The following is a 19,558-nucleotide window of genomic DNA, read 5'->3' as shown; positions in this document are numbered from 1 at the left end:
TATTGGTGTGCCAAACAGCATGTGGCGTCAATTCACAGAGCTAGCAAACACTAGCAATCACTTTATCACCCGTTTCTACCCAACATTTGATAAAGCTTGTGAGAAAAGTTCGCTAGCCATGGGAATTGAGGCCATAGCAATACATGGCCGAAGTCATGGTAAATGAGCTCTCAGTTCCTGCCCACAGTAGTGGTACTTACAGTCTAGGTTCCAGGCTTGCATTGATGAAAGACAATTGCTTGGCAAATTGGTAGTCTTTTTGTCGCCTTCCCCCGCCACTGCCACTTCGTTCGGCAAGTTTTTTCTTCCGTAGCCATTTCACATATGCATCCCGTATATTGCGCCACCTTGTCTTGTACCTTTCTCCTGTAACGACATGAAAAATTGATTTCGATTATTTCTCTTGTAGGTACATCGCAACTGGACAAACATATACATCGCTACATGTCACATTTCGTATTGGGAAGAGCACGGTGGCAGGCATCGTCGTGAGGACTTCGAGGATCCTTTGGACGCGACTGAGGGCCAGATACATGCCTGTGCCGGACACCATGAAATGGGAGGAGATCGCCCAGGGCTTCTGGACCGAGTGCAAGTTTCCTAATTGTGTTGGCGCACTGGATGGGAAACACATCCGGATTCAGAAACCCGTGGGGAGTGGCAGCCATTATTTCAACTATAAAAAATACTTCAGCATTGTTCTAATGGCAGTGGCAGATGCGGACTACAAGTTTGTGTACGTGGATGTGGGGTCGTACGGTAGTTCCAATGACTCTGGAATTTTCCAGCGTACGACCCTTTGCCGGCTGATGGAGGAAGGCAGACTGCGTCTCCCCCGTGACAGACCCTGGCCTGGGACAAGGGCACCGGCCTACCCCTATGTGTTTGTGGGGGACGAGGCCTTCGCCCTGTCCGACCATGTAATGCGTCCGTACCCAGACAGGGGACTTGATGCCAGCCAGCTACACTTCAATGCTCGGTTGAGCCGTGCAAGGAGAATGGTGGAGTGCACATTTGGGATCCTGGTGTCAAAGTGGAGGGTGTTCCACACGCCCATGCTGCTGAAACCGGGCAACGCAGTTGTCGTGGTGAAGGCAGCATGCATCCTCCACAACTTTGTGCGGCAGGAGGAAAGAGAGACTCCGGAACCCCCGAATGTGCTTCCACTAATGCCCCTGCGGAGGTATGCAACCAGGCCAAGGGTAGTGTCACTGCGGAACAGGGACCAACTGAGACTTTATTTTACCACACCACCTGGACGAGGGTGAATGTTTGGTTTTTAATATGTTTTGTTGAAATGTGTTTATTTTGGAGTTTCAAGTTTGAGTGATTTTAAATGTATTAATTTTTTACAATAAATTGATGTATAATAATTGGTCATTGTGTATGTTTTATGTGCACAGGTGGGGTACATCGCAGGTGGGTGGGATACATCACAGGTGGGTGGGATACAGCACAGGTGGGTGGGATACAGCACAGGTGGGGTACAGGTGGGTGGGATACATCACAGGTGGGATACATCACAGGTGGGGTAGAGGTGGGTGGGATACATCACAGGTGGGGTAGAGGTGGGTGGGATACATCACAGGTGGGGTAGAGGTGGGTGGGATACATCACAGGTGGGGTACAGGTGGGTGGGATACATCACAGGTGGGGTACAGGTGGGTGGGATACATCACAGGTGGGATACATCACAGGTGGGGTACAGGTGGGTGGGATACATCACAGGTGGGTGGGATACATCACAGGTGGGATACATCACAGGTGGGGTACATCACAGGTGGGGTACAGGTGGGTGTGATACATCACAGGTGGGTGGGATACAGCACAGGTGGGATACACCACAGGTGGGATACATCACAGGTGGGATACATCACAGGTGGGATACATCACAGGTGGGGTACAGGTGGGTGGGATACATCACAGGTGGGTGGGATACAGCACAGGTGGGGTACAGGTGGGTGGGATACATCACAGGTGGGATACATCACAGGTGGGGTACAGGTGGGTGGGATACATCACAGGTGGGGTAGAGGTGGGTGGGATACATCACAGGTGGGGTACTGGTGGGTGGGATACATCACAGGTGGGATACATCACAGGTGGGGTACAGGTGGGTGGGATACATCACAGGTGGGGTAGAGGTGGGTGGGATACATCACAGGTGGGGTACTGGTGGGTGGGATACATCACAGGTGGGGTACAGGTGGGTGGGATACATCACAGGTGGGGTACAGGTGGGTGGGATACATCACAGGTGGGTGGGATACATCACAGGTGGGATACATCACAGGTGGGGTACATCACAGGTGGGGTACAGGTGGGTGTGATACATCACAGGTGGGTGGGATACAGCACAGGTGGGATACACCACAGGTGGGATACATCACAGGTGGGATACATCACAGGTGGGATACATCACAGGTGGGGTACAGGTGGGTGGGATACATCACAGGTGGGTGGGATACAGCACAGGTGGGGTACAGGTGGGTGGGATACATCACAGGTGGGATACATCACAGGTGGGGTACAGGTGGGTGGGATACATCACAGGTGGGGTAGAGGTGGGTGGGATACATCACAGGTGGGGTACTGGTGGGTGGGATACATCACAGGTGGGATACATCACAGGTGGGGTACAGGTGGGTGGGATACATCACAGGTGGGTGGGATACAGCACAGGTGGGGTACAGGTGGGTGGGATACATCACAGGTGGGGTAGAGGTGGGTGGGATACATCACAGGTGGGGTACTGGTGGGTGGGATACATCACAGGTGGGATACATCACAGGTGGGGTACAGGTGGGTGTGATACATCACAGGTGGGTGGGATACAGCACAGGTGGGGTACAGGTGGGTGGGATACATCACAGGTGGGATACATCACAGGTGGGGTACAGGTGGGTGGGATACATCACAGGTGGGGTACAGGTGGGTGGGGAACAGGTGGGTGGGCCACGGGTGGGTGGGCAACACGTGGGTGACACAAATCCATAGCAAAAGTTGAATACATCACAAGCTTAAACCACAAGCCCCCCCCCAAAAAACTTCTAGTCAACATACCCTCTGTGCCTTGCTGTCTCTTGCTCAAGTTCTCAAAGTCCTCCACATACAGCTTGGCAATTTTTTTCCACAGGCCTCTGCATTTTTTGATGTTGCTGTGGTCCGCATCCCCCTTGTCCCACAGGGCTGGTACCTGCTGCACCTGTAGGATGAGGTCTTCTGATGTGTAGGGCCTCACCCCCTCGCTATTAGACAGATCCTGCTCCATATTGCTGCCAAAGAGCTCCAGCATGAAGTCACTGCTGCTCCACTCTGTGAACGCTGGTGCCATGTGGTCCCCATCCAAAATGGCCACCATACCATAGAGTCTGCATAGGAAGTGTGGTACAACATCCGGTTTTTATAGCCAGTGTGTTGTGCGCTCTCCGGTTCTCATTGGTTTCCATTGGCCGGATGCAACATTCCGGCTCCGGTCCGGATACGTCAGCCGGACCAGCCGGACCAAAAAATAGCGCATGTTGGAACGGACGCCGGAGTCCGGATCCGGTCCGGCTCCGGTCCGGACGAAACGGACGCATGTGAACGGTCGCATAGACTTTCATTGCTATGCCGTGCGTCCGTTTCGTCCGGTACGCATGCGGTCCGGCTCCGGCACGGCTCCGGCACGGCGATTCCGGATAGCAGCCGCTAATGTGAACCGGGCCTAAATAGCAACACAATTTGCATCAGCCTAAAATCAATGACCATCTGTAGCCATCCTGTCATGATCGGTGTCAGCACGCAGAGAGAATCTGATTATTGGCGATCTACAGTATCACCAAGAATGCAGATGTATACCTGATTATTGATGATCTGCAGAATCACCGATAATCCGATATATTGCTAACCTCTGGACACCAGCAAAAGAACACAATAAAGACAGTAATATATCAGAAAGTGTGGAAATGTCCACCACACGGCAATTCCTCAGAGGTGCGGTTACCTCTGAATGGGAACCTCGTGCGTGAGATCCTCTAACCAGGCTGAGTGAGGAATCTCGACCCCCAGCAGTAATCGTCTGCTTGGGGCAGGTGTCTCGGAGAGGCAAGCTTCAGAGATAACCCTCCAGTGGGAGACGTTCCACTGAAGGGAGAAAGGTCAGACAGGCAAGGGTACGGCAACAGAGATGACGGCAGCAGTACAGGAGCGGAAGGCAGAAGAGTAATCGGTAAACAGGCAGAGGTCGGCAACAAGGATCAGATAGGCAAAGGTACAAGATCAGCAAGAGATAGAGTAGTCAGGGATAGCCAGAGTCAAAACACAGATCAATATACAATAATATTCCTAAGCTAAGGTGTGAAATCCTTAGTTTTTTTACACACAAAGGGGGCAAGCACCATCAACCAAACACCTACAATAGGTAATCTATAAGTGTGCAGAAGGGGAACTCCCACTCCCACGGTTGCTAGCAACGACTTTCTAATCTAGGTGTCTGCCTTGGTAAGTACTGGGTACTCTCCTCATCTTCACTTTCATCACTTTGGCACTACCGGCACCTTATACTTCACATTGGTGATTTTTGCACTTGTCACTTTAAATCCGTTCTGGATTCTTTTTCGAACAATTGGTTGCTATTTACGCACATAATGATTTGTACTATATGCAATGCACTTTTCATATGTATTTTTTGAGTACTGTAGTCTGCCAGGCAGATTGACCTTAAAAGGACCATTTATTTTACCAGGATCCCCTGCATGTATATTTATTCATGTATTTACACATTGATGTATTTATAATCCTTTGGACTCAGGGGAATTCATTGTTTATATGAATTTTGTCGTGGCTGTGAACCATACCTGTTTTTAAGTGTTTTTATTTCTTGTTGTCTGAATAAAGTTGAATTGCATTGATTTTGGTTTGAGTGGTGCGGTTTTGTAAGGGAATTACTGTTCTTGGTTTGTATAGTGAAATCCTTAGTATCAACACCAGGGCACTGCACTAAGGTCTGAGCGCTAACACAGAAGTGTATACACGACAGCAGACAACTTGCTACTGAGTAGCAAGTCCTATTTGTAGCAAGTGATCTGCCCTGCACCGCCCTGGAGCCCCAGCCAATCCCCAGTGAAGATGGAGTCAGCTGACTAGCCTGGTCAGCTGACTCCCCGTATTGAGGCATAAAGATCCTGCCTCCTTGCGTGTGCGCGCGCGTTATGCACCGGGTAAGTGCCGGCGAAAGAGACCCCACAGGAGGCAACTGCGCGGCGGAGTCCGCCGAGTATACGGACTCCGCCGACCGCACAGCCCCGCTCGGCGGCACGCCGGCGGTGAGAATCTGGGAAGCGGAGCCCGCTGCCTCATGCTTGCTGGCAGCGGGTCCGCTATCCCTTACACATCCCCAGTTGGAAATTGAGTTCTGAACATTTTGATTACATTCATCTCCATTCATAACTTAATTATTCTTTGTCTTCTGCTCACTTTCTATGCTATATAATTTTCCAGGTCTGTACTTTGGGACAGGAATGCGGTTTCAGCTTCTGGCTTTATGGATGTGGCGAGGGCTCTGGAGAAGTGAGTTGGCCAAATGTTGCACCGATTAAATAGAACTGACTGGCTGGAATCATATCTAAGAAACTACTCTGATAATATCAATATGCTGTTTCTTATAAAACAGAAACAGAACTCTTCGCTTCATGTCCTTTCCTGTGGGAGACATCTGCCAAGCTTACCAGAGACACCCTGAGAGAGCTGAAAGTGCCTGGAGGAAGGTAACAGGCAAACATGTCTATTTCAAACTTGGTTAAGAGTTCCTAAACTAATATTATTGTATTTGTACAACAGCAACATTTTATGCAGCATTTACCAGTCCAAGCTGTCCCTGTCAAATGCTTACTGTATTTTGGCACCCAGTTTAAGTAGGAAAAGACAGTTGCCATATGAGTATGGTTTGGGAGGAAACCATGAACCTAGGATTGTAAGGCATGATTAATAATCACATACCTCTGTGCTGCACTAACAGGGTAAAATGGGCATTTCCCCTGTGCCCGCCTATAATCTCTACGGTCATCTTGTAAATGGAGTTTGACAACTATCTTCCTAGAATATCTAATATTCTGGCCACCCCAAAGTGATCATTATAAATGAGAGAAAATATCTGATATAGCAATATTGAAATTGGTAAATGTGAAGGAAAAGCTGCTGAAGTTCTCCTATAGCTAAAAGAAGTTTAATATCCAGCGTGGGATGATATATAATGTATATTTGATATGGACCCTTGTCACTTACCGTATGCATTTTTGTTTGTACTGTTTTACTTCAGAAACTTCCAATAAATATATTAAAACATAAATGTATTCACCTACCAAACAGTTGCCAATTTTACGATTAATGCACCTCAGTAACAGCAAGGTGTCATCTTTGAATGCATGCTGTTACTGAGGTGCATTAATAGTAAAATTGCGGTTGCAGAAGAATTGCACCACAACAAGACAGTGTGAAGTGTGGAAGGGGCCTAAAGAAATGTTACATTACTGTGATGACAAATATAGTACTTAAAATTTGTAATATAAATCACACAAAAAAGTTCTTAATAGTCAGTTTAACATGTAGAAAGTACTTGTGCAGTTAGAACATTTCCTATAATGTGTTATTATTGTTACTATTCTTGTGTGTCTTGGGTAGAAAACAAACAGAAAACAGTCTCCTAATGCCATCTGATACATCTTACAGATACATAGTTGTCTCCTTCGCAACTCTCAGACGTTGGTTGTCACTGATCAGAGGGCGTTACGGCTTCAGCAGGGCGTAGCAAACAGTGCAGAACAGGTAGAGGAAATCTACTTTCTTTCCTTCTTTTTCTGCATTTATTTATTTTTTGTTAACTTCTAAATCCTCCTCTATCACTTCTCACTGTTAGATGCTGCAGACATTATCGATGCTGATAAACAGTCATATTAATGCTTTGCGGTCCTGTGACCTGGAAACTGTACAAGAAGACATCATATGTGCAAGACAGCTTCTCCGAGATGCTAAGAACTGTCACTCTGTAAGTGTTTCATAGGTCTATTGTACAAAGGCTTCTGACTTTCAGTTTTCATTCACTTGGGCATGAGTTCACATTTTAGCTGCATAGGTGAATGGGAAACTAATGTTGACTTGAGGTCTGTTTGAACTTGTCCTTATGATAATTTCACCAACTGATGTCAAAATGAGGTCAACCTGAACTGCAACTCGTCAAACTGAAGCCAACATTAAGCCAGCCTGAACTGATGGATACTGAACTGTCAAGTCAAAATCTCCACTACATTAGCCCGTAAATTAATCTGTAGGCTAAACTTCATTATCAGCATTATTTCACAGGACGTTCAGTTTATATTAAATTAGGTAAATAAAAAAACAAGTCAATCTCCATGTTTGTTGAGAAAACAAAACATTCTCTCCTGGTCAGCTACTTACAGTACATTACAAAGATGCCTAGCTTTATCCTTTAGAAGCTGGTGCAATGTAATCCTGATGGGAAATGCTAAATGGATGTGTCTTGTCATTTTTAGAAGACTAAGCAATCCAAAAATAGGGTCTCTTAACATGTGTCAGCTCTCGGTGCTGCTTTCAGGAAACCTAAGGCTAAGGATGCCAATTGCTAGCAGTTATCTTTCAGCTACACCCAGTAAGTAACTCACACCAAAAATTGGAAATGTAGGAATATTCTAATCACGTGTGGTCGAGATATGTACTCCTAATATAGTTCTGTTGCCACATTATACTTATATTGGCCATTTACTGATCTTAGGGAAAGCTTGCTCTGGTGACATCAGTGTGCTACTGCCACAGCCCTCAAACTTTTTAAACAAAGGGGTGGTTTACAATTCTTGATGTAAACCACATAGCTATGGGGGGTGCATTATGGAATGATGGGCACATTTTAATGATATGCATATAATACCAGTGACAATCAGATAGCTATAGCAACAGGCATATAGCAATAAAAGGCAGATATTATCGAAAACAACAAATTACAGTGACAGGCAGACAGCAATTATTCGTATACAAATACTACAAAAATGCTACATCTCCTCATCAGCCTTAGGCTGGTTCCCCTTCAGTGTCAGACAGTTCCCAAATGTCCTCTTTAATGTCAGGGTAATTCCTCCCCCTTCTGACATTCCCATTCAGTGTTCCGCTTAACTTTAGTGCTCACCTCATAGTGCCCTCCCAAACCATAGTATCACATCTTACCATTATTACCACTCAATGGCAGACTCCCTCAACCCCCCCCCCCCCCCTTTAGTGACTAGATGTCAGTGACAACAGACTTCTTAGTGATAAATTCACTTAGTGACAGATTCCCTTATGAAAGAGCCCCTTTGTAACTGACCTCTTAAAAGTATCTAAGGGGTGAATCACTGGGGGAACCGTTTCTATGGCGACTTGTCATTGTGGGATAGGTAACTTAGCGAATCTCTTGGTGACAGACACCTTAGTGACAAAACCCCTTATTGACAACCCCTCTGTGACAAAACCCCTCAGTGACAGTAACTGCTACTACTATAACAATACTATATTTTAATTGTACAGGTGAAAACCATTTTCTGTATACAATATGCTGTTATGTATGTAGTATGCTGCACATGGAGGCAGCCATATTTGCTAATTAGGTATAGGAGCTCACATATTTACCACTTCCCTTATCTCGCTTGCTAATTTTCTAATTTCACAAAGACAGTTTCTGTCTGACTGAAACCAGTAGATTACGTTTGCAGTGCCTAGACTTTCATTTCTCTAGTGTTAAAATAAAAACAACTGATTATCATAGATTGTACAGGGAACAAAAAATATCCTGCAAATCTGGCATGTACTAAACTGAAACCTATCAGCTATTATCGGTAAAAGTAGTCAAGCCTTACGTGGGTCATTCTGGATCACAGCAAGGTTGATGACAGCATCAGCAGTTGTAATGTCCTAAATATAGTGATATTTCACAATGCAGTCATATGTCTCTTTGATGTTAATCTGTTTGGTCATAGATTTTGAGTGACAGAGGCCACTTAGTTTTTCCTGGGCACTTTGTAGTTATAATTATGGAATAGTGGACTGTATTCACCCTTTGCCTCATCTCTATTCCTTTGTTTCTCTCATTTCCTCACCACTAGTTATTACCACGTCTCCTGGAAGCAGGCAGCTGGCTGTCTCCTTCAGGCCCTGCTCAGCGGCTCCTTGACACAGTCTCCTATGAACTGTCTCGAGCAGTGGATAGAGAATTGCAGGTACTGAAGAAGCATTCTCTCGGTCAAGTTCAGAATTTTAAGCTCATTATATGTGATTTACTGGACTATGTCTGAATATCTTTTTATCATTGGAGATCAGTTCTGTTTAATGGAGATGGTGTAACACTTATTTCTCAGAAACAATATATATACAGTATGTATGACATTCAATCCTTTATTTTTCATTATTTTGATTGTTCGTGACAATGTAAGGTACTATTTTATTGTTATTTAGGGCAGAATTTGGCTTATTTGTTCTCATGTAAGAGGGTGGAAAGTTTTTGCTGTGTACTGTGCCTAGATCTCTTATTAAAGGGAACCTGCATGAGATGGGATCTGATGAAATAGACATTTGTAAGTAAAGTCCCAATCCTACTTTAGAACTATAGGGATGATCGATGAGTTGCAAAGATTTCCAAGTTCATGCAAAATTATGTACATTTTGATGCAAATGTATGCAGCTTGAAATGGACCAATCAATTTACACCTGGGTGGGACTTGATAGGTCTATTTCCAAACTGCATATATTTGCATAAAAATGTACATTATTCTGCATGTACCCGGAAATATTTGCATCTCATTGATCATCCCTACTTGGACGAATTTTGTTGTCACTGTAATGCTATGAATACATGATGAGATTTTCTGGCAGATTTACTGTCAAATCGATTATTTCCACCATGTCCAATCTGATTTCTGATCGATTTTCCATAGAAGTGAATTGAAAATGATCTGAAAACGATTGTCAATCGATCGGAAATCAGATCGGACATGCTGGAAATAATCAATCAGACAGAAGAAGTCACCTCTGCCATCCCGTCTCTTACTTTTATATGAACATCAAAGAGTTAAATTCTGACATCACCCGAGCCATACCCCCAAACCTACAATTGGCGGGCATGGGCATGTGACCCACCTCATCATCTAGTGCGCCAGTGCTTTATGCCCTAGATGCACAGAATGCAATGTTTTCCAAATATCGGCTCTGTTTACCTTTTCGTAGTCTGAAGGTCTGGACATTTAGACCTGAAAACATATTATGTGTCCTTCTAGAGGAACATGCTTCTTGTAAATGACTGCATAATTTCTCTCTGAGAAACTATGCTTAAAGAGACCCTGCATCTCAAGTCTTTACTAGACTTTAGTACCTGAGGCCTAGAATTCAAGTATACTTACATTCTAACATTCATCAGCTCCAGATATGTCAGTTTATTTTCAATTCAGGTTTGATATACAATGTTTTCTTTATATTTCAAATCTTCTGTGGGAAAATTAAAGCTGTTTGATAGACTATAGCCAGTGTATTATTTTTTTCTAAACCAGCAGACCTTATTTTAAGGGTAGTAGTTCTTGCAAAATAGTACACCTATATAAAGCCCCTCTACCACTTTTTCATGCTATAATAGTACCTGGTAACGGTGGCAGCAAACTTTCTTACCCTGGACTAAGGTCCTAGGACTAAAACAATGCATTTTGTATGCTAAGGGCCAGGACACACTAGCCCACATCAATATTACATACTGATATGGGTTGCTGAAAAGCAGACAGAAGCGCACTAGTGGGTTAAGGAAGGCCATTAAAGTGTACCAGAGACCACCGATATTAAAGGTTTTTTTACTTACCTGGGGCTTCCACCAGCCCCATACGCACCGATGCGTCCCTTGCCATCCTCTTGAGTGCCTCCATTAAGCTGTAATCAGCTCAGTGACACCAGCAGGGGCCTTCTGGGCATGTGCGGACCTTCTGCGCAAGTGCAGAAGACCCTGGCTGGCATCACTTGAGTCAGACTGGGCACGGCTGAGAATGCCAGGAGCTGATTGCGGCTTAACGGAGGCACACAGGAGGACATTGAGGGACGTATCTATGCTTATGGGGCTGGAGGAAGCCCTGGGTAAGTAAAAATCTTTAATAGCCTTCATCTCTGGGTCACTTTAAGGTGCCCATACAGCATGGGCAGCTCAACCAAGAGACAGATCTCTTTCTGATCGAATCTGATTAAAGAGAGATCTGTCGACTGCCCATACACCACAGGACGATTCCCGATTGACTGCAGTATGAAATATCTTGGGAATCAACCTTGTAATGGCGCATCCTCTACTTGTAAAATGTGTCTCTACTTGTAAAATGTGTCCTCCAGATCAATAATAACTACTGTCGGTTACAGCTACATAGAAAAAAAAATATTTATATTTAATTTGACTATAGGTCAAATGTACATCTTGTATGTACTGTATATACTCGCATATATGCCTAATTTTTCAGCACAAAAAATGTGCTGAAAAGTTACCCCTTTGGCTTATATGCGAGTTGGTGGAGCAGGTTATGTTATGGGAAGGTTTTGTTACTGGCTCCCTGCTGTGTCTGTGCCCCCATCCCTTGCAAACATGGTGTGCATAGTGCGCTGCTCAGGACTACCTGTGTGTCTTGGCTTGTAGAGCCGAGCGTGCAAGCAATGTGTCAGCGTTGCAATGCTCGGGGATTCTTCCTGTGTGGCAAATGCTGTGTCTCATATCTATGACGCCATCTAGTGGGGCCTTGAGACACAGCTGTATCATCCTTGGGGCACATCTGGCTATGAGGATGGAGGCTGACTTGTACTGGGGGCACATCTAGCTACTGTGAAGGGGGCTTATATTTTCTGAGGGAAAAGTTGGTACCTCAGCTTATATGCGGGTCGGCTAATATGCGAGTATATACGGTATGTGTTTAAAATTTTACATTTTTTTTTTCAATAATGTTCTTTTAAGGATAGCCCCTCTGTGGCATTTCTGTCCTCCTCTTGGATACTGTTGTTCTATACAAAAATATTGTAAATAAAAATACCACTAATACACCGCTCACATTTCATCTAGACCATAGCAGACACCATGTGGGAGGCTACTCAGGATCTTTTCCCTGGAGCAGCGCGGGATGCCCAGCGAGGAGGAGCAATGCTGTGCAGACTTCGAGAGCAGCACGGACTCAGCCCTCTCCATATTCGGGATATGCTTCGTCAAGTGGGGACTGACATACACAACAAGCTGCGGTAAGGCCAATAATAACATCAGAACAGAGACTTCGTACAGAACCCTGATGGTCCTTCCCTACCTGTTTAATTAAAGCATCCATGTAGAGCTGTGTAAAGGTCAGTAATGATGTGCAAAGGATTGGTTCATATGGATTATTGCACATTGTGCACTATTGTTGCGCCTTGCATATTTAAAACTTAACGAACAGTGATTATACATGCACAACCCAGGCCTGAAATGCTAGTATGTATGAAAGTATATGTGCGCTGTTCTGAACCCCTTTTGATTGTTTAAGCTATGCCACAGGCTTACATTTAGTTTTTACGCTATTGAGGTGCAAGCAGCATACCATAGTATTAATATCAGTAAATTGATATTACCAATTGTCACAGGAGCCCTGGTGGTCAGATCGCAAATGGCCTTCCAAACGGTGCCAGCGCACGGATCGTGCGAACTCTGGTCGCAGTCAATGCGCAGGAACCGTTGGGACAAACCGCAGACAAACCAGAAGGGAGCCTGTGAGATGGGTAATTACAACTCACACACGATTCAGGGTAAGACTCAGGGGCGTAGCAATAGGGGGTGCAGAGGTAGCCACCGCATCGGGGCCCTTGGGCCAGAGGGGCCCCGAAGGGCCCTCCCTCAACTACAGTATTAGCTCTCTATTGGTCCTGTGCTCATAATAATCACTTCTATAGATGCTTTGAATAGTAGTAATCATTAACAAACTGTTCCCCATCCCCTTCTTGCACCTCTGACACTAGTTGCCATTGGCAGGTTTTGGTGCACCGTATCAATTGTTATGTATAGAGTACTTGGGGGGCCCCATTGTAAAACTTGCATCGGGGCCCACAGCTCCTTAGCTACGCCATTGGTAAGACTGCCACCACCACGGGTAGGGCCCGTGGACCCGACTGCCTGACTGATCCTGCGAATAAAAACGGTTAAAACACGCTGTATTCTGCCTAGCCAAAAACAACCAATAGTAACGTCTCTTCAGAGGTCTGGTTCAGTAGTGTGCGTGCTGAATAGTAGGGTAGCTAGAACAACAACTGACGATAGCGTCGGTTTATTGAAAGCAATATAAATAATTAATATATACAGACAATTATTAAAATCAACAATTATTAAAAGAGTAATAGCCAGTATGAAAAATAAAAGGGAGAAAATACTTAGGGTTTGTGGAAATATGTCCTTTTGTGGGAGAATCATCAAGTCCAAGCAAAACGGTTTCAAGTTCGCCAAGTTCTTTGTTCCAGAGATGAACTCAAAGTTCAGCAAGATTTAAAATCCAAACAAAATGGAGGATGTCCTTTGTTCAGTTCCGACAAGATGGCCACCACTCGTTCCTCACGGTGGCCGGGTGTTCAGGAAGATGGGAAATGGAGGAATAATTTGCCCGGGCAGCTTATTCACTTTTAATGGAGCTGAGTTCAGAGGCGGGCTTCCAGAGTCGGCCCCCAGGCCGGACTATGGTAATCACATCTGGGGCAGGGGCTTCAGCAACCTCATAATCCTGACATGTTCTCTAGGCCGACCTACGCGTCCGGCACACAAATAATAATTACATATTATCGATCCCCAGAACCTACCGCTTAATATGATATCAGACATGGCTAGTGCAGCGGATCAGGTTCCTGAGAAGATTCATACCTGGGTTGTGGGGGCCCCGGGCCCCTCTCGACTGGTATCAAGAGATTCAGCATGACCCTACGGATCCAATGATACCGCTCTCATAACTACCCTATTTATTGTATTCTGTAAATGGGCAAAAGATTATATAGTACATTCATTTCTTCCTGGTAAGGCTGGAGCCAGGGTGTCTGGTATCCAGCTGTGCCTAGCTTCCTGGGATCTCCCTCACACAGGCCTGGCCCAGGCTCATTAGCATATCAAAAGAGCCATCCTGCAGTTAAGCGGATGCTATCTCTTTGCTGAGAAAAGACTCAGCTGCTCTTACACAATCAATCCATTCTAGTGATTTGAAGCGCAATCGATGCAGAGAATCGAGTGCGATCGCGTTTTCTTCACGGGCGGTTCCAGGACGCGTCTGCGGCCCCGCAACCGTCCGTGACACCAATATTATACTATTAATAGGCTACTGCTCACACCAGACTCGTCCTAATACCTCCTTTCACACTAACCCTTCTACTGCTGCTTCATCCAACACTATCCCTCCTATTACCGCTACACCAAACACTATACCTCCTAGTACTATTGCTGCACCTAACACTAACCCTCCTACTACCACTAAACCTAACACTGTCCCTCCAAATACTAACCCTCCTACTACTGCTATGCCTAACACTATACCTCCTAGTACTACTGCTGCACCTAACACTAACCCTCCTACTACCACTAAACCTAACACTGTCCCTCCAAATACTAACCCTCCTACTACTACTACTACGCCTAACGCTCTCCCTCTTACTACTGCTGTGTCTAATGCTATCCCTCCTACTACCGCTACACCTAACACTAACCCTCCTACTACCGCTACACCAAACACTATCCCTCCTAGTACCGCTAAACCTAAGACTAACCCTCCTACTACGTCTACATTTAACACTATGCCTCAAATTACTGCTACACCTAACACTATGCCTCCTACTACTGATACACCAAACACTATCCCTCCTAGTAACGCTAAAGCTAAGATTAACTCTCCTACTACTGCTACGCCCAAGACTATGCCTAATACTACTGCTACACCTAACGCTAGCTTCCTCCTATTACTGCAACACCTAACACTAGCCTTCCTACTACCTCTACACCTAACACTGTCCCTCCTACTACTGCTACAGCTACCACTAACCCTTCTACTGCTGTGCCTAAAACTATCCCTCCTATTACGGCTACACCTAACACTATCCCTCCAACTACCGATATGCCTAACCTCTACTAGTGTTAGGCGCAACGCCTAACACTATCCCTCCCACTATCGCTGCACCTAACACTATCCCTCCCGCCACTGCAAGTTACTACCACTGTGCTTAACACTATCCCTACTACCGCTAGTCACTGCTGCTAAACGTACTTTACACCTCCTACTCTCTACTGCTAAACCTACACTAGCTTCACTGCCACTAATTCTAACACTAACCTTCCTACCCCTACACCTAACACTCCCCTTCCTTCGCCTACTTACCGACAGACGTCGCCCCCTTGAAGATCATATTACCATTACACCATCACTTCCCCAACGTAATACCCCTGTGCTGACGCTCCCGACTAATCTACTGCCGGGTATGCCGATTCTAAACACCTCGGGGCACCATAGCCGCAATTAACATTGCAGGCTATTGTAGTGCCAAGGTCCCCCGCCTCTACACTGTGAACAGGAGGGAACAGTGATTTCTTTCTGTATTTTCACAGCCAGTTCTGTTTCTTTCTGTGAGGCATACAGGCATCCCTTCCTTCTGCACAGTCATAAGGTGTGGCAGAGTATGAATGCTAACAGACCAGTCACTGGCTGCAGTGCACTGTGGGCAGTCAGACTGCACCCACCTGCCCACTTTTAATATCACTATTAAAGTACCACTGTTGCGGAAATCATACAATTTTAAATATATATATATATATATATATATATATATATATATATATATATATATATATATATATAAAAACATATACATATAAGATGGATGTTTCTTCCTGAGCAAAATGAGCCATAAATTGCTTTTCTCCTATGTTGCTGTTACTTACAGTAAGTTGAAGAAATCTGACAGAACTGACAGATTTTGGACTAGCCCATCTCCTCATGGGAGTTCTCTGGGTTTTCTGTATTTTCAAAAGCACTTAGTGAATGGCAATTGCTCCATCCAACTGTCAAAAAAGTGTACGATGAGCACGGAGGCTGACCAGCATACAAATCCTTTTCAGGGAGAATCTTTATAAAGAATAAAAGTCATGCTGAGACTACCCTATGGAGAGATGGGCTAGCCCAAAACCTGTCGTTAATGTCAGATTTCTACTACCTACTGCAAGCGATAGCAACATAGGAGAAAAGTAATCTATGGCACATTTTACTCAGGAAGAAACGTACTTCTTTTTCGTATGTGTTTACATACTGTATATTTAAAAAGTTAAGATTTTTGCGACAGTGGTCCTTTAAGAAAATGTTTTATGTTAGCATTCTGAAATGATTGAAAGTAACTATAATGGCAGATACTATACAGTGGGATGCAAAAGTTTGGGCAACGTTGTTAATTGTCATGATTTTCCTGTATAACTCTTTGGTTGTTATGATAAAAACATTTCACTTAAATATATCATATAGGAGACACACACAGTGATATTTGAGAAGTGAAATGAAGTGTATTGGATTTACAGAAAGCGTGCAATAATTGTTTAAACAAAATTAGGCAGGTGCATAAATTGTGGGCACCACAAAAAAAAAGAAATGAAATCAAGCTCCTCCTTTTGCAGAAATTACACCCTCTAAACACTTCCTGTAGGTTCCAGTGAGAGTTGGGATTTTTGTTGTAGGTATTTTGGACCATTCCTTTTTACAAAACATCTCCAGTTCATTCAGGTTTGATGGCTTTCGAGCATGGACAGCTCTCTTTAACTCACACCACAGATTTTCAATACCCGTATGTTCAGGTCTGGGGACTGAGATGGCCATTCCAGAACATTGTACTTGTTTCTCTGCATGAATGCCTTAGTGGATTTTGAGCTGTGTTTAGGGTCGTTGTCTTGTTGAAAGATCCAGCCCTGGCGCAGCTTCAGCTTTGTCACTGATTCCTGGACACTGGTCTTTAGAATCTGCTGATACTGAGTGGAATCCATGTATCCCTCAACCTTGACAAGATTCCCAGTCCCTGTACTGGCCACACAGCCCCACAGCATAATGAAACCACCACCATATTTTACTGTAGGTAGCAGGTGTTTTTCTTGAAATGCTGTGTTGATTTTCCTCCATGCATAATGCCCCTTGTTATGCCCAAATAACTACATTTTAGTTTTAGCAGTCCACAGCACCTTATTCCAAAATGAAGCTGGCTTGTCCAAATGTGCTTTACCTCAAGCGTCTCTGTTTGTGCTGTGGGCGGAGAACAGGCTTCCTCTTAATACAGCATCTCCTTGTGTAAAGTGCGCAGAATGGTTGAACGATGCACAGTGACTCCATCTGCAGCAAGATGATGTTGTAGGTCTTTGGTGCTGGTCTGTGGGTTGACTCTGACTGTTCTCACCATTCATCTCTTCTGTTTTTCCAAGATTTTTCTTGGTCAGCCACTTCGATCCTTAACTTGAACTGAGCCTGTGGTCTTCCATTTCCTCAATATGTTCCTAACTGTGGAAACAGACAGCTGAAATCTCTGAGACAGCTTTCTGCATCCTTCCCCTAAACCATGATGGTGAACAATCTTTGTTTTCAGGTCATTTGAGAGTTGTTTTGAGACCCCATGTTGCTACTCTTCAGAGAAATTTAGCAGAGGAAGGAAAATTACAATTGACAACGTTAAATACTCTTTCTCATAATTGGATTCACCTGTGTATGTAGGTCGGGGTCACTGACCTTTCCAAGCAAATTTAAGTTCCAATAATGAGTCAAAGGTTTTGGAATCAATAAAATGACAACAGTGCCCACATTTATGCACCTGCCTAATTTTATTTAAACAATGATTGCACACTTTCTGTAAATGCAATAAGCTTCATTTCACTTCTCGGATATCACTGTGTGTGTCTCCTATATGATATATTTAACTGACATTTTTTATCGTAACAACCAAAGAGTTATACAGGAAGATCATGACGATTAACAACGTTGCCCAAACTTTCACATCCCACTGTATGTAAAGATGGTTATTGTTATTGGCTTGGCTGTTCTTATTTATGAAAATTTTCTTTAGTCAATACAAGCAGCCAGACTCCAACCTGGCATAGAATATATAGAGGAAGAATTACTGCTTCAGTATCATTTCTCCTCCTAGACACATTTTGCTAACTGAGCACCTTTGTACTTTTAGAGCTGCACAACTTTCTCTCATGACCCGTCTCAGTAACTCGGTGCTGGAACAAGTTCTGCAGGAAATGCAAAGAACACACAGGAAATTAGTAAGTATAAAGAGAAAGGGTAGCTGGTAGGGTAGGTTGTACAGGAAAAAGCTACAGTCAGTTTTCACCACTGTAACACAGGGTAATAGGTAACCGGTGCTTTTTTGGCTTCTGAGACAGGTACAGTGCAAAGCAAGTCTGAGGACAGTGAGTCACTAACACCAGTGCTTAATTTGTGCTGTAAAGGCTATTTAAATGCTTTGTATAACATTTACAGAAAAAAAAAAGAGAGCAAAACAAAAATCTTGCCAATAGATTGATGTCTAACTGTAGCTTAAAGATGCGTATTTTCTCTACAGGGATCAAACCTACTGTTTGACGTAAATAAAAATAAATAACTGAAAAACACAAGCTACAAAACTCAGATACCTTGTGTGTCAGTACAGCACAACCACATTCTTTTCAGAGTAGGACTGAGCAAATGAGCCATTTATGTCACATCTGAACACCTGTCTCAGGGAGGCCACCAATCCTGGGGGTGAATCTGTTACAAAGGAGAGTATTGTGGGACAGATATACACACACCACTGACAACTTTCCCAGACTCTCTCTCTCACTGCTAAATGAGGGCTGTATCACAATACCATGCTTTTCCTTTGCCCTTTGAAGTTGATATTTTTCATTCCAAATATTGATATCCAGATATGAATATCTAAAACAAAAAAGCCAAGCTCTAATACATCAATCTTGATTTACTAAGCCCTAAGATTGGAAAAATCATTATTTCAGCTTAGTGCGACCCCAATTTCTGCACATCAGAAATTACAATTGGTTCTGTTGAAATATATAGGAATTCATGTATGCCCATACATTAGTATTACTGTAATTAATGAGCCTTCATCTTAGACAGGGAATATGCACTATTTGATTAAAAAAAATGGTCTCCTATTTCATCCAGTGCCCAACGAGCTCATTTTCAGTCCCCATTCATCCACACATGCACTTCTGTGCAAATATGCAGGTTTGCGCAATGGGAAAAATGACTAGAAAGCATGAGTCCCTCCCCACCATTACGTACACACCTCAGTGCACACCAAGCTAATCAGTTTGCATGGTTGTCAATAATAAGGTACCCCTTCTATTACCTCAGTATCATTTTCAGAGACACACATGCTCCTTGTTGCTTAACACTGGGACATAGGGCTGTTTTGTGAGGAGGATGGGAGGTTGCTGCTACAACAGCACCCATAAGGAGCTCTTCCTCATGTGTTCCTCAAAAATGGTACTTCAGTGATAGAAAAAAAA

General features: G+C 44.1%; 1 protein-coding gene across 6 annotated transcripts in view; it reads left to right on the top strand.

The window, feature by feature from the left end:
- The window catches only part of CARMIL3 (capping protein regulator and myosin 1 linker 3), a 157,649-nt gene that overhangs the window by 113,832 nt on the left and 24,259 nt on the right, over positions 1-19,558 (top strand). For all 6 annotated transcript variants that reach the window (XR_011022260.1, XR_011022259.1, XM_068242126.1 and 3 more), the window contains 7 exons: positions 5,482-5,550; positions 5,654-5,747; positions 6,709-6,804; positions 6,896-7,024; positions 9,129-9,242; positions 12,095-12,267; positions 18,226-18,313. Coding sequence is in view for 4 of the 6 variants with exons in the window: in XM_068242126.1 (XP_068098227.1) it covers positions 5,482-5,550; positions 5,654-5,747; positions 6,709-6,804; positions 6,896-7,024; positions 9,129-9,242; positions 12,095-12,267; positions 18,226-18,313 (763 nt within the window). In the remaining 2 variants the exon portion in view is untranslated. The remainder of the gene's footprint in view (positions 1-5,481; positions 5,551-5,653; positions 5,748-6,708; positions 6,805-6,895; positions 7,025-9,128; positions 9,243-12,094; positions 12,268-18,225; positions 18,314-19,558) is intronic.

The sequence above is a fragment of the Hyperolius riggenbachi genome, chromosome 1, assembly GCF_040937935.1.
Source record: "Hyperolius riggenbachi isolate aHypRig1 chromosome 1, aHypRig1.pri, whole genome shotgun sequence".
NCBI classification, from domain to species: Eukaryota; Metazoa; Chordata; class Amphibia; order Anura; family Hyperoliidae; genus Hyperolius; species Hyperolius riggenbachi.
This window is presented reverse-complemented; position numbering and strand designations above follow the sequence as displayed.